Source organism: Myxocyprinus asiaticus, chromosome 21, assembly GCF_019703515.2.
Source record: "Myxocyprinus asiaticus isolate MX2 ecotype Aquarium Trade chromosome 21, UBuf_Myxa_2, whole genome shotgun sequence".
NCBI lineage: Eukaryota > Metazoa > Chordata > Actinopteri > Cypriniformes > Catostomidae > Myxocyprinus > Myxocyprinus asiaticus.
In genome coordinates, this window is record NC_059364.1 from 752501 (window position 1) to 765000 (window position 12500).

The 12500-nt window shown below is 33.9% G+C and overlaps 1 protein-coding gene across 4 annotated transcripts in view; it reads left to right on the forward strand.

Moving 5' to 3' along the window:
- LOC127411940 (serum response factor-like) overlaps positions 1–12500 on the forward strand; it is an 896621-nt gene that overhangs the window by 43288 nt on the left and 840833 nt on the right. For all 4 annotated transcript variants that reach the window (XR_007892368.1, XM_051647875.1, XM_051647873.1 and 1 more), the window contains exon 3: positions 8009–8258. Coding sequence is in view for 3 of the 4 variants with exons in the window: in XM_051647875.1 (XP_051503835.1) it covers positions 8009–8258 (250 nt within the window). In the remaining variant the exon portion in view is untranslated. The remainder of the gene's footprint in view (positions 1–8008; positions 8259–12500) is intronic.

The following is a 12500-nucleotide window of genomic DNA, read 5'->3' on the forward strand; positions in this document are numbered from 1 at the left end:
GTCACTCTGGTTCTCCAGAGATCATGTGTGGAGATGAGAGAAACTTACAGAAGGTTCACCTTCCAACATGACAATGACCCTAAGCACACAGCCAAGACAACGCAAGAGTGTCTACGGGACAACTCTGTGAATGTCCTTGAGTGGCCCAGCCAGAGCTCGGACTTGAACCCAATCGAACATCTCTGGAGAGACCTGAAAATGACTGTCCACCGACGGTCCCCATCCAACCTGACAGAGCTTGAGAGGATCTGCAGAGAAGAATGGCAGAAAATCCCCAAATCCATGTGTGCAAAGCTTGTCACATCATACCCAAAAAGACTTGAGGCTGTAATCGCTCCCAAAGCTGCTTCAACTAAGTACTGAGTTAAGGGTCTGAATACTTATGTTAATGTGATATTTCAGTTTTATTTGTTTGATTTGCAAAGTTATCAAAAGCTGCTTTTTGCTTTGTCATTATGGGGTATGAAGTGTAGATTGATGTGAAAAAAATAATAATTTAAAGCATTTTAGCATGAGGCTGCAACATAACAAAATGTGAAAAAATGAAGGGGTCTGAATACTTTCTGAATGCACTGTATGTGTGTGTGTGTATATATATGTAATGTTATAAATGTAATTGGAATAATCTAATTAATTAACAGTTTATTAATAACATTTTAAAAAATGTATATTTCCTATTAATTAAGCAAAAATATTTTTGCATCATTTTTCTTACAATAACTTTGAACTGATATTTCATTTTTAAAACTTCTTTTTAATGCTATCTTTATTGTATGTTGGATAATAATTTTTTTCTCTCTGAAATAAATGGAATTGGTGTCTTTATTGTTTAAAAAGTGACACCAATCTCTGTTCATGGAGAGTGTAAGAAAGATTTACAATTAAATCAGGACTATAAGAACAAATATTTAGTCTCTTGACTCTCACAGATATCCAGACTGATCCTCTGGGATTGGCCAGTTGTGGCTGAAGCTCTGTAATTCCCAGTATTCTTTTGTTTAAACAGGTTCAGTTTGACCTTTGACCTCAGAATTCACAGTTACACTCAGCATTCTGATGTCGTGAGCTGTTTGTGCCTGTCAGATACTGACACAGTTAATCAAAATGTTTACAATCAAATCAGTGTTTGCAATGGTAAAAAATACTCAGACCCTTACCACTTCCCTTATTTCACTTCATTACAAAACCTTTGTGGTTATATTTTTATTCCTATGTTCTGAAACTCAAAATTAATTATGTAATTTTATGTGTTGTTTGCATAATTCTTCAGATGAGTTTATATAGATTGAAAATTATTGCTCAAATAAGACACAGTTGAATAATATTTTCCCCATAATTGTGAATAATTAAAATTAAAGTTAGTGGTTCATTATACAGTTGTACAAATTTTCACTTATAACTTCACAAACAATAAATGGAACATAAAATATCACATATCATTACTTAGAGGAGGTGATTATCTTTTAAACGAGTCCACACACAAGATAATCAGATGTATAGATCATTAGATAATCCACATGAAGCACAATGTTACATATGACCACCAGGAGATGGCGCCAAATACATGATACAGACTCAATGATGACTCAAATGACACAGAATGAAACTCATTCTGTGAAATCTCATTACTAAAATCATGTCTGCATGCTATACAAACCTTTAGTCATTGTTGTGTTTGCATGTGTAATTAGTTCTTATGTACAATTATTATGTTTTATTTGTTTGGAGAGGCTTTTGGACACTATGATAGATTATTTTTGTAATGCTATAACTTTTGATTGCTTTGTCAATACAGCATTTTTTCAGATACAGTTGACATGATTGGGAACAAACAAAAGCAGTTTTTCAGAGCCACTTTATTTACACCCAGAGATATATAATGTCAAATCAGAAAAAAAGTACATTTTGGCTCAATTTGTTTTGTGATTTTTCATCAGTTTCTTTGGCTGTGAGTCTCAGAATATATCATAATCTGTATCATTAAATTTGTAAAAAGTTTTCTTTACAATGACACCAAACACTTGATCCCCCTTGTTTTTTTGTTTTTGTTTTTGTTTTTGTTGTTTTGAGTTATAAGCTTTCAATTTTGGGTATGCCACTGAAACAGGAAATCTTTAAAAACACCTTCAGAGCTTAAAGGGTTAAACTGAAGCGAGGTCTGCAAATAAAAATGCGACTATATAGAAATGTCCCTTGTCAGCACATACGTTGTGTCTCCAGCTAGGGGTGGGCGATATGACCAAAATCCTATATCACGATATGAGTAATTTTATATCACAGTATATAGTTAAATTTTTCTGAAAAATCAATAAAATTGTATTATATATTAAAGCATGTCGCAATGTGTAATTTTGAGTAATCCAGTCAGTGAATTAAATACTTTATAAATGAAAACTTCTTCATCTTATATAATTTTCTCTTTATTTTGAACTTGACAAACATAGTAAAAAATAAATAAATATTCATTCTTTTTTATTCTTCTTTTTAATAATAATAATAATAATAATAATAATAATTATTATTATTAAATTTCCTCAAGAATCTTAACATGTTCTCAAAGCAATGCAAAAAGTAAAATAACATATAAATAAATAATTATCCATAAATAAACACTTAATTATGCTCGTAGTGTTTTTAGTAATCTCTGTAAAGAACATATGAAATATCTGATGTGTGTTTTGTGTCCTGATATCAAACATCACTGGAACTGAATTTTAGAAAGAGGTTTTAATGTGTATTTTAAAATCCCACATGACATGAAGAGAAACCAGAATGAGTAACGGGTGTGATCTGCACTTTTTCTGTCACAGGAGCACAAATGAAGGGACTGGAATGACTTCAAGACTCGCGCACACTTGCGTGTTTCAGACTGCGTGTGCAACACTTGCACAAGACACCGCTGCGTGTGTTTGGATGGGAGGCGTGTTTGCGGCGCGGGATGAATGTCACTGAATTTGCTTTGACGGGAGCTCAAGTGAAATTTCATGCTTCAGAAGCGGATTCAGTGTCATTTTTTCTCACGTTCTAGACGAGCTTTTCATCTAATGACACGTGCATGTTTCATTATTTCTATCAGTCTCACGTGAAGTCCTGTGCACTGATATATACGTGCACATGGATATATCGACATACACAATGTACAAACCTTACAAATCGCTGTTTTCTGTTCGGTGTCACGATTTCTAAAAACAACCCAATTCCACACAACGGAGGACGTACTTTTTCCTTCATAATCATCTCTTATCTTCTCACTCAAATGAATTTGAGGAACGAGCAGTCGCTCCGCCTTCCTCCATTGAGTGTGTAATGCGTGTGTGTTATGTGCTGTACACATTTCTCATGTGCCAATTTTGCGTTACCGCGATAGAGACGATAATCCAAAATGTGTACCGGTTGGCAAATTTCTACCGGTATATCATGTCTACCGGTATATCGCCCACCCCATCTCCAACTTCATATTGTGGATAATAATAATATATAGGCTATAAAAAGCTTAATATGTTAAATATTAAATATAGAGCATTGTAACGGAGCCAAGTCTACTTCATTTCAAAATAAGAGTTTATTAAAAGTCCCGTGTTATTCACCCAGTCTCCTTTTTTTCTGATTATTATCGGGATTTCGGTTAAAAAATAAACTACATCTGGGAATTTATTTATTTTGGACTCTGACCGCCATGTCTCTATGAATCAATTTTAAAAACTTGACAACTTTAAAAATCAGCTAATTAATCGGAAATCTGCCTTTTCCACCACCTAAGTTATCGGTATCTGCAAAATCCACTCTCAGTCGACCTCTAGTGTGAACAAGGAGACTTGTGAGAGACACCACAGAGACATCGGTTCAGGTCTCTTCCTGTCAGTTTCGGCCAGAATCAAAGTCTGACCACACAAGTCAACACTTCAGGATAATCTTGATAAAATAGATTAAAAAATGTATGGTGCAAAGTACAATGAAATACTGCAGTAGAACCTGAACTGTGTTTAAAAACTGAAGCATGAGAAAATGTTTATTTGTCAGCAGGTCAGTATTCCCAAACACAAGGTTAAATTCACATTGAGTGACTCAAGAACTAAACGTGGAATGTCCTGCAATGGCACAAAGCCCTGATCCTGCAAAATATAGGTTAACATTTAGTGGTTGAAATCTTTTTATTTTTACTTGTAAATGTTTCCTAATTAATTTAGAGTTTCAGTGCTAAAAAACTAATGGATTGGAAGTGTTTGCTATTCTGTAAAATGAAAGAACTGGTAAAAAATGGACCCAGTTCAGTTAAATGTTGTGGTGGATTAATACATGTGATTGGTCAGTTTGCTGCTGTTATCTCTGTACCTCTCACCTACTCAATCAGTCACATATAAACCTCACTGCATCCACTCAAACATGTCATCTTTGCATAATACTCGCTACTTTACTTCCATGTCATGTTTATGGATGTTGGAATAACAGAAGAGTTTATTAGCATGTTAGTTGACTGTGGTTGAGGTGCATTTAATGGTGTATTTGCTACATTTATTGCAAAGAGAAAGAACCGGTGTAATTGGGTAGATGACGAATAACACGAAACAATTGTTTTTGAATGTATAAGGGAAATGTTGTAATCACTCACCATTGCTTGTAAGTTTTCTAATCACCTTTTTGCTTTTTCGCAGCTCAGTTTAATAGTCCTGCAGTGTGACAAATGCATTTTTAACAGCACAAATGATCCATGTAGCCTCTTAATTAATATAAGCTCATAAAAACTGCATGAACAGTAGCACAAGTATTAGTAAAATACTGTTTAAAAAAGTCAACATGGCGGGTCGAATACATACGTAGAAACTATTGGTTAGTGCTCTGGACATACTTTATATCTAAACAAATAAATTCCTGCACTCTTATGTAGGCATCTCAGTCAATTAATGCCTCAAAAAATCATGCATGGTCCAACTAATATTAAACAGGAGTAAATAAATTATAGGTCGACTGATAGTGGATTTTGCTGATAGTTTTTAACAATTGATTTATAGAATGTGAAATAAAAAAAATAAAAAAAATCTTATTCTTTCCTTTTCCTTACTCTTAAAAAAATTAATATGTGGTGTATAACTGGGTACTTTTAACTATAAACAAGCCCAGAATTTGCCTGGGACTCTTATTTTGAAATGACGGAGACTTGGCTGCATTACAGTGTTCTATATTTACTGTATGTATTTGCCAAATGTAGCTTTTTGTAGCCTATATATTCACCAGATAAAGGATTTTGTGTGTATATACAACATTAATATCTATGTCTATTTATATGGCAAAGATTTATTTTTTTTTATAAATAATATATATATAATAATATAATATATATATATATATATATATATATATATATATATATATATATATATATATATATATATATATATAGTTGGAGACACGATGCATGTGCTGACGGGGCATGTTTCCATATTATAATTTTTTTTTTTTTGTTTGTTTGTTTTTTATTTTTTTTATTTATTTTTTTTGCATGCCCTCACTTCAATTTACTCTTAATTTTCTAATAATAATAATTAAAAAAAAAATCACATTTTTTCTGGTTATTATTGGAAATTTTGTTTCTTGTTGCCTCTGTGTCTGTGCCCGTCACAGTAAAAAAAAATCGAACACATTTAATAAATCAATTTCAAAAACTATCGTCCGATATATCCGTTATCTCCTTTCTTCCAACACATTATTGTATCAATATCGGTAATAAACCTCTAATTCGTGTGTTGATATATTGGTACATATATATTTTTTATTTGATCTGGTATGGACGTTTCATACTAATTTTATTTGTTCAAGTCTTAAAAAAGTCTTAAATTTGATTTTTTAAATCTGTACAGCATTCCTGTTACCAAAAAGCAACATATAAACCGATATATCGGTCTACCTCTAGAATAAATGTGTCAAAATATTGAAAATAAATGTGCAATTCTTTTGCAGTGTGTAGAGTCAGCTGTACTGTGTTACTATATTTCCTATATTTACCTTGCACTTGTTGTTGCTTTGTGCCTTTTGGCCAGAAACATCATGTATTTAAACGGTTTGACTTTGAACACATTCTGATGTCTTTCATAGATACCAAAGGATGTCAGTTTTCACTCATGCAACATGCAGCAGCTGTTGTCATTAACTTTTGATTTTATAAGTGTGTAATTTCCTGTGTCGTCTAAGAGCAGCTCAGATCAGTGTCGTTATAATATTAAAGATTTGATTGACTTCTGCACATCAGAATTCCTAATGACCTCTTAACCTCGCTCATTTCACACTGGGTCACATCCCGCTCTCTCATCACGTCACACTGGCGACACATTTCACTGATGTCTGTAATGGAAGGTCATCTGAGGACGCACTCGACAATGGTAACCTGAGCTGCAGGAGTGTGTGTGTGTGTGTGTGTGTGTGCATGCACGTGTGTATGTGTGTGTGTGTTACTCCTTCAGTTCTCTCAAAACGCACACACGCAGATCTCGGATCACTGTGATTCTAAATCAGTGACACTTTAATGTCATGAAAACTGAAGGCCAATGTTAACAGGGCAATGCAAGGGAAATGTGCTTTAATGTATTTAATATTTAAACTCTTGACAGAATAGGCAACAAACGTACTAATTCAATTACTGTTACTATGCTACTAATCTTAATATTCTGCAAAATTATGAGCTATTATTTTTTGACTATTTTCATGAGATTCACCCACATAGTCCAATCTCTCAGACATTACTGTAGTGTGTGCGTGTGTGTGTGTAGAAATGTCTCTGTTCTGTTCGAATCAGCTCAGAGAGGTTGCCTGTGGAACCAGTTGTCATGGTTACCAGTCACAATAAAAAACACATTTAACTAGTATTTAGCATGAATTTTATTTGAATGGGAACAGGATTTCCTATAAAATGTGTTACATTTGATCGATGCTTCTGAAGATCCAGGTTGTTTTGAATTTTAATCTATAATCAATATAAGTATCAGGGCCTGAAATTCATTTTTGAAAATAGGGTGGAATTCCCCCCTTAAACAGCTCATATGGGGTTATTTATGCACTTTGGAGGGGAATAAAACTTGTAACAATAAAGCAGCCGAAATTTTATGGGGGGGGGGCTTTTCTCAGTTCTTGCCTCTAGTTTTATTCAGTTGGAATTATGAAGTATACATTATTGTTGTTCTTCGCAAATTACACATAAACATTAATCATAATGCTTTTTCTAAATGTTTGATATGATACAGTGTATACATATTTAAGAGTATGCAATGAATACACTTTTATTTATCTGTACATTCATTTGAACTGTTTTTATGCACTGATATTTTAAAATGAGTATTTGTTGAGTATAAGCAACTTGTGCTTGGTTAAAATTGTGTATATTATTTTATTGAAAACCCCCTTTGAATTCTATGCATTAAATATGATACAACATGCTTTTGAGGAATATCTCTCAATCACCATTACATTACATTCATGCACACCACAAATAAAATCACAGAGCTTTACAATTCTGTCATTATAAAGATCTCATTATTTTACATCACAAGCTATAATGATGTCATCTTACCATAAGTTCCTGAGACCCAGTGAAAAAACATTTACAATTTCCCCTTTTAATGTCAGTATAGTGTTTGGTGCATAAAATACACATGATAAAAATAGTTTATTGAATAAAGAATATTTAATTGATATTGTATTTGATTCTGTGATACATATAAATCCATATTTATAGAGCAAGAAGAGGAAGTTGTCATGGTCTCTGAAAAGCCCAGAGAATACTCTGTTGAACCCAGAATATTTCTTTAAGTGTTTAGTTTAATTGTTCTGTACTATATTGTGAATACAGTCACAGCTAAAAGTTGTTGTAAGGCACAATGTGCAGCGGAGCACTGAAATCTACTTCCGCAGGCTTGGAAGAGCTTCTAATAATGTAGAGCTGCATTATTTTGGTCAAAAGCTCATCAGTGTTCATGAATAATTAAAATTGAATAATTAAAATTGTTATTAATCTGTGCAGGATTCTCTGAAGCCGGCTTTCACCGTGGCGAGTCTACCGGGCACCACGAGCGCTCAACCCACCGTACCCACCACCTCCACCAGCATGCAGGTGAGCAGTGGCCCCTCCTTCCCCATCACCAACTACCTGGCACCCGTCTCTGCCAGCAGCAACGTCAGCGCCATCGCCGGCGCCAATGGCACGGTACTGAAGAGCACGGGAACCTCCGGAGGAGTGATGCAACTGCCCAGTGGATTTGCCTTCATGTCAGGTGTGTACCACGCTGTGTAATAACTAAAGCAAAAAGAACCACGAGAGGCCGTGTTTTATAGTGATTTTACCACAGGTGATGGGAAGGCCTGGGTAACAATACAGAATTTTCAGATTCAGCCATCTTTATTTGAACAATCCCAATATTGACTCTTAAAATCACAAGAATGATCTTTTACGCTGTGTTCTTGACGCAGATTGCATGACAACCACTGGTTGAGATTAGAGACAGAAACTACACAAATAACGAGAATCTTATAGATCACTTTTTATTTCCTCATTCTGGCTTCCGCGCGCTTTTACACTGATTGACATGCGGCTTATGTGTATGCGCTTATGCGTGCGTGTCTTTTTTGGTCTAGATTATAGCAGCTGCCTAACGAAATAACTACTGAAAGAGCACTATTTTAGTGTTTTACAGTGAGCAGCGCGTCTGAAGCCTATCTGGGGCAAATGACACGCTCAACTCATCGATGCTCATTGTCACCCGATACAAAGCAGTTTTAGACACGTTTAAGTATTTGCCCCATTAATCTGTAAATCTGATATCTGTCTACCTCTAATATACGATTCATCGGTAAATCCGATATATCTGTCTACCTCTAATAGAGGTAAATCTGATTAATCTGTAAATCTGATATCTGTCTACCTCTAATAGAGGTAAATCCGATTAATCTGTATATCTGATAGATCGGTCTACCTCTAATATACGATTAATTGGTAAATCCAATTTATCTGTCTTCCTCTAATAGAGATAAATCCGATTAATCTGTAAATCTGATAAATCTGTCTACCTCTAATAGAGGTAAATCCGATTAATCTGTATATCTGATAGATCGGTCTACCTCTAATATACGATTAATTGGTAAATCCGATAGATCTGTCTTCCTCTAATAGAGATAAATCTGATTAATCTGATAAATCGGTCTACCTCTAATATATGATTAATCGATAAATCTGATATATCTGTCTTCTTCTAATAGAGATAAATCCGATTAATCGGTAAATCTGATATATTGGTCTACCTCTAATATACGATTCATCGGTAAATCCGATATATCTGTCTACCTCTAATAGAGGTAAATCTGATTAATCTGTAATCTGATATCTGTCTACCTCTAATAGAGGTAAATCCGATTAATCTGTAAATCTGATAGATCGGTCTACCTCTAATATATGATTCATCTGTAAAACCGATATATAGGTCTACCTCTAATAGAGGTAAATCCGATTAATCGGTAAATCTGATATATCTGTCTACCTCTAATAGAGGTAAATCCGATTAATGTGTATATCTGATAGATCGGTCTACCTCTTATATACGATTAATTGGTAAATCCAATTTATCTGTCTTCCTCTAATAGAGATAAATCCGATTAATCAGTAAATCTGATATATCGGTCTACCTCTAATATATGATTAATCGATAAATCTGATATATCTGTCTTCTTCTAATAGAGATAAATCCGATTAATCGGTAAATCTGATATATCGGTCTACCTCTAATATACGATTAATTGGTAAATCCAATTTATCTGTCTTCCTCTAATAGAGGTAAATCCGATTAATCTGTATATCTGATAGATCGGTCTACCTCTTATAAACGATTAATTGGTAAATCCAATTTATCTGTCTTCCTCTAATAGAGATAAATCCGATTAATCGGTAAATCTGATATATCGGTCTACCTCTAATATATGATTAATCGATAAATCTGATATATCTGTCTTCTTCTAATAGAGATAAATCCGATTAATCGGTAAATCTGATATATCGGTCTACCTCTAATATATGATTAATCGATAAATCTGATATATCTGTCTACCTCTAATAGAGATAAATCCGATTAATCGATAAATCTGATATATCTGTCTTCCTCTAATAGCGATAAATCCGATTAATCGGTAAATCTGATATATCGGTCTACCTCTAATATATGATTAATCGATAAATCTGATATATCTGTCTACCTCTAATAGAGGTAAATCCGATTAATCGGTAAATCTGATATATTGGTATACCTCTAGAACGATATATCGAATTTACCGATTAATCAGTGCTGATAGTTTCTTTTTATAATGATATTACGATATTTAATGTATGAGTAAATAAACCTTATAAAATTGATAAAAATACACATGGTGTTGACATTTTCTTTTTTTTTCCTTTTTTTTTTACTATGAATAAAGATAAAGATATTTTTTACCAAATTTTAATTTTTCTAGTTAAAATTCAGATTTAGGTTGCACACTAAGCTGCTTTTGGGATTTTATTCATTTTGGACTCTTGTAGCCTCAATGTCGGTGCCCTTCATAGCAAGGAAAGACTAATTTTTTTTTTTTTTAATCATTCTAAAAAGTTATAAAAAAAAATTTAAAAAAAACTATTGGCCGATTAATCAGTTATCGGCCTTTCCCACCAACTTAGTTATTGGTATCTGCAAAATCCACTATCGGTCGACCTCTAGTAATAATAAATGTGCAGTCACAGGTTTGTGTTTAATGCCATTTTACAACAGCTCATCCAATCAGGATTTAGAGTCAGAACTATCAGTTTTATACATGTGATTCAATGATTCTTTCAGATTAACAGCAGAAGAATAGGAGTGTTAAGAAGGCATCGTCTGTTTTTCTTGGCAATACAAACAAAGCCCAGTTTTGTCCACTAGTTTCATGTTTTATTAGTCATGTAAGCAGGGCTTATTCTGAGAGGAAACCACTTGGCACCATCAGTTTGAATAACATTAACCTCTGTGTAGAATAAAGCGGTTAGGCTGAAATTGTGTGTGTTTTTTAAGTTGTGTTTGAGTGTTTGAAGTGTTCATTCACCTTATCCAGTTAAATTTCACACAGCAGCGCTGGCAGTAATACAGACGTGTCTCTAGTGGCTTTGATTGCTATTGTGGAGGAAGAGTCATTTGCATGAGCAACAAAAGCAGGAGAGAGCTTTGGCAAGCTCAGTCTATATTCACAAATGAATATTCAATGACATTTAGCTGGCCTGTGGTCGAATGATAATCTAACGGTAGTTTATGAGCAGGAGGAGAATTAAACCAGCTGTGACCCATTATAAACTGACAGTAAAGCCGTGAATCTTGGGAGAAAATCGTAAATGTCATCTAGACTCTGTTCACTACAAAATGAAAATTAAAGCTTTTGTAAGTTGTTATTGAGTGAAAGTCCACTGCAGCTCTTAAATCTCATTTTGAGTCACACATTTTCAAACACGTCACATCATATTTATTAAGGATCACTGTCTGCTTTTATTATATGGAAAACAGCAGTGTGAACATCTCCTTTTGTGTTCCACAGCAGAAAGTCTTACAGGTTTGGAACGACATGAGGGTGAATAAATGATGACAGATATTTTCCTATTTGGATGGACTGTTTCTATATGCAGGATACAGTATGTTCAGTTCTCAGTACAGTTACAGTAGCATGAGTGGGTGCAGGTTTTATTCACTCCATCTCAGATATTTCTGGTAAATGTGTGGTCAGAGCGAGCAGTTGCAGTTTGACAGTCTTCCTGTGAATGTTTCCTGCGTCAGTGTTTCTCAGCTGTTTGAGTCGCAGCGCAGGCAGGTGGCCCGGCAATCTGCACACCGCCGTCACCTCCTTAAACACACGCAGCTTTAAATTACCCCGGTAACAGCTGTACATCAACCTGATGACACACATACACATCTTTTTTTTCTTTCATCATGTTCATTTAGATTGAATATTAGTACTTTGAAAAATGCTTTTGTCACACTGCAGGACCCTTTAAAATGAACTAATAAAGACAAAAGACAAAAATGACACATTACAGAACAGAAGAGACACACTGTCACATATACATTCATTTTAAGCTCAAATCTTGGTTGATTAAAAAAACAAACATAACAAAAATAAAAACATATAACATGATTCTGAATGATTACCATATGTAACCTGTTCCATCATTTTAAGTTAACCCAGAATCAAGAGTTTTATACCCTAACATAAAAAGGAAACATGTAAAACAATTCCAGCTTTTTAATCATATAATTATGTTTCTATGCAAAACCTTTGTCGAGATAAATAATGGCTGTCATTATTTGACAGAATTGGAAGATTTATTGTAATATTTAGTTAATATTAAGACAATAATAATAGGTTTATCAAAAATATATAATGCTAATTATAATATAATATTATTAATTATATTATACAGTATATTAATATATTAATTAACCCTATAACTCTGTGCGTATTAAATATGATAC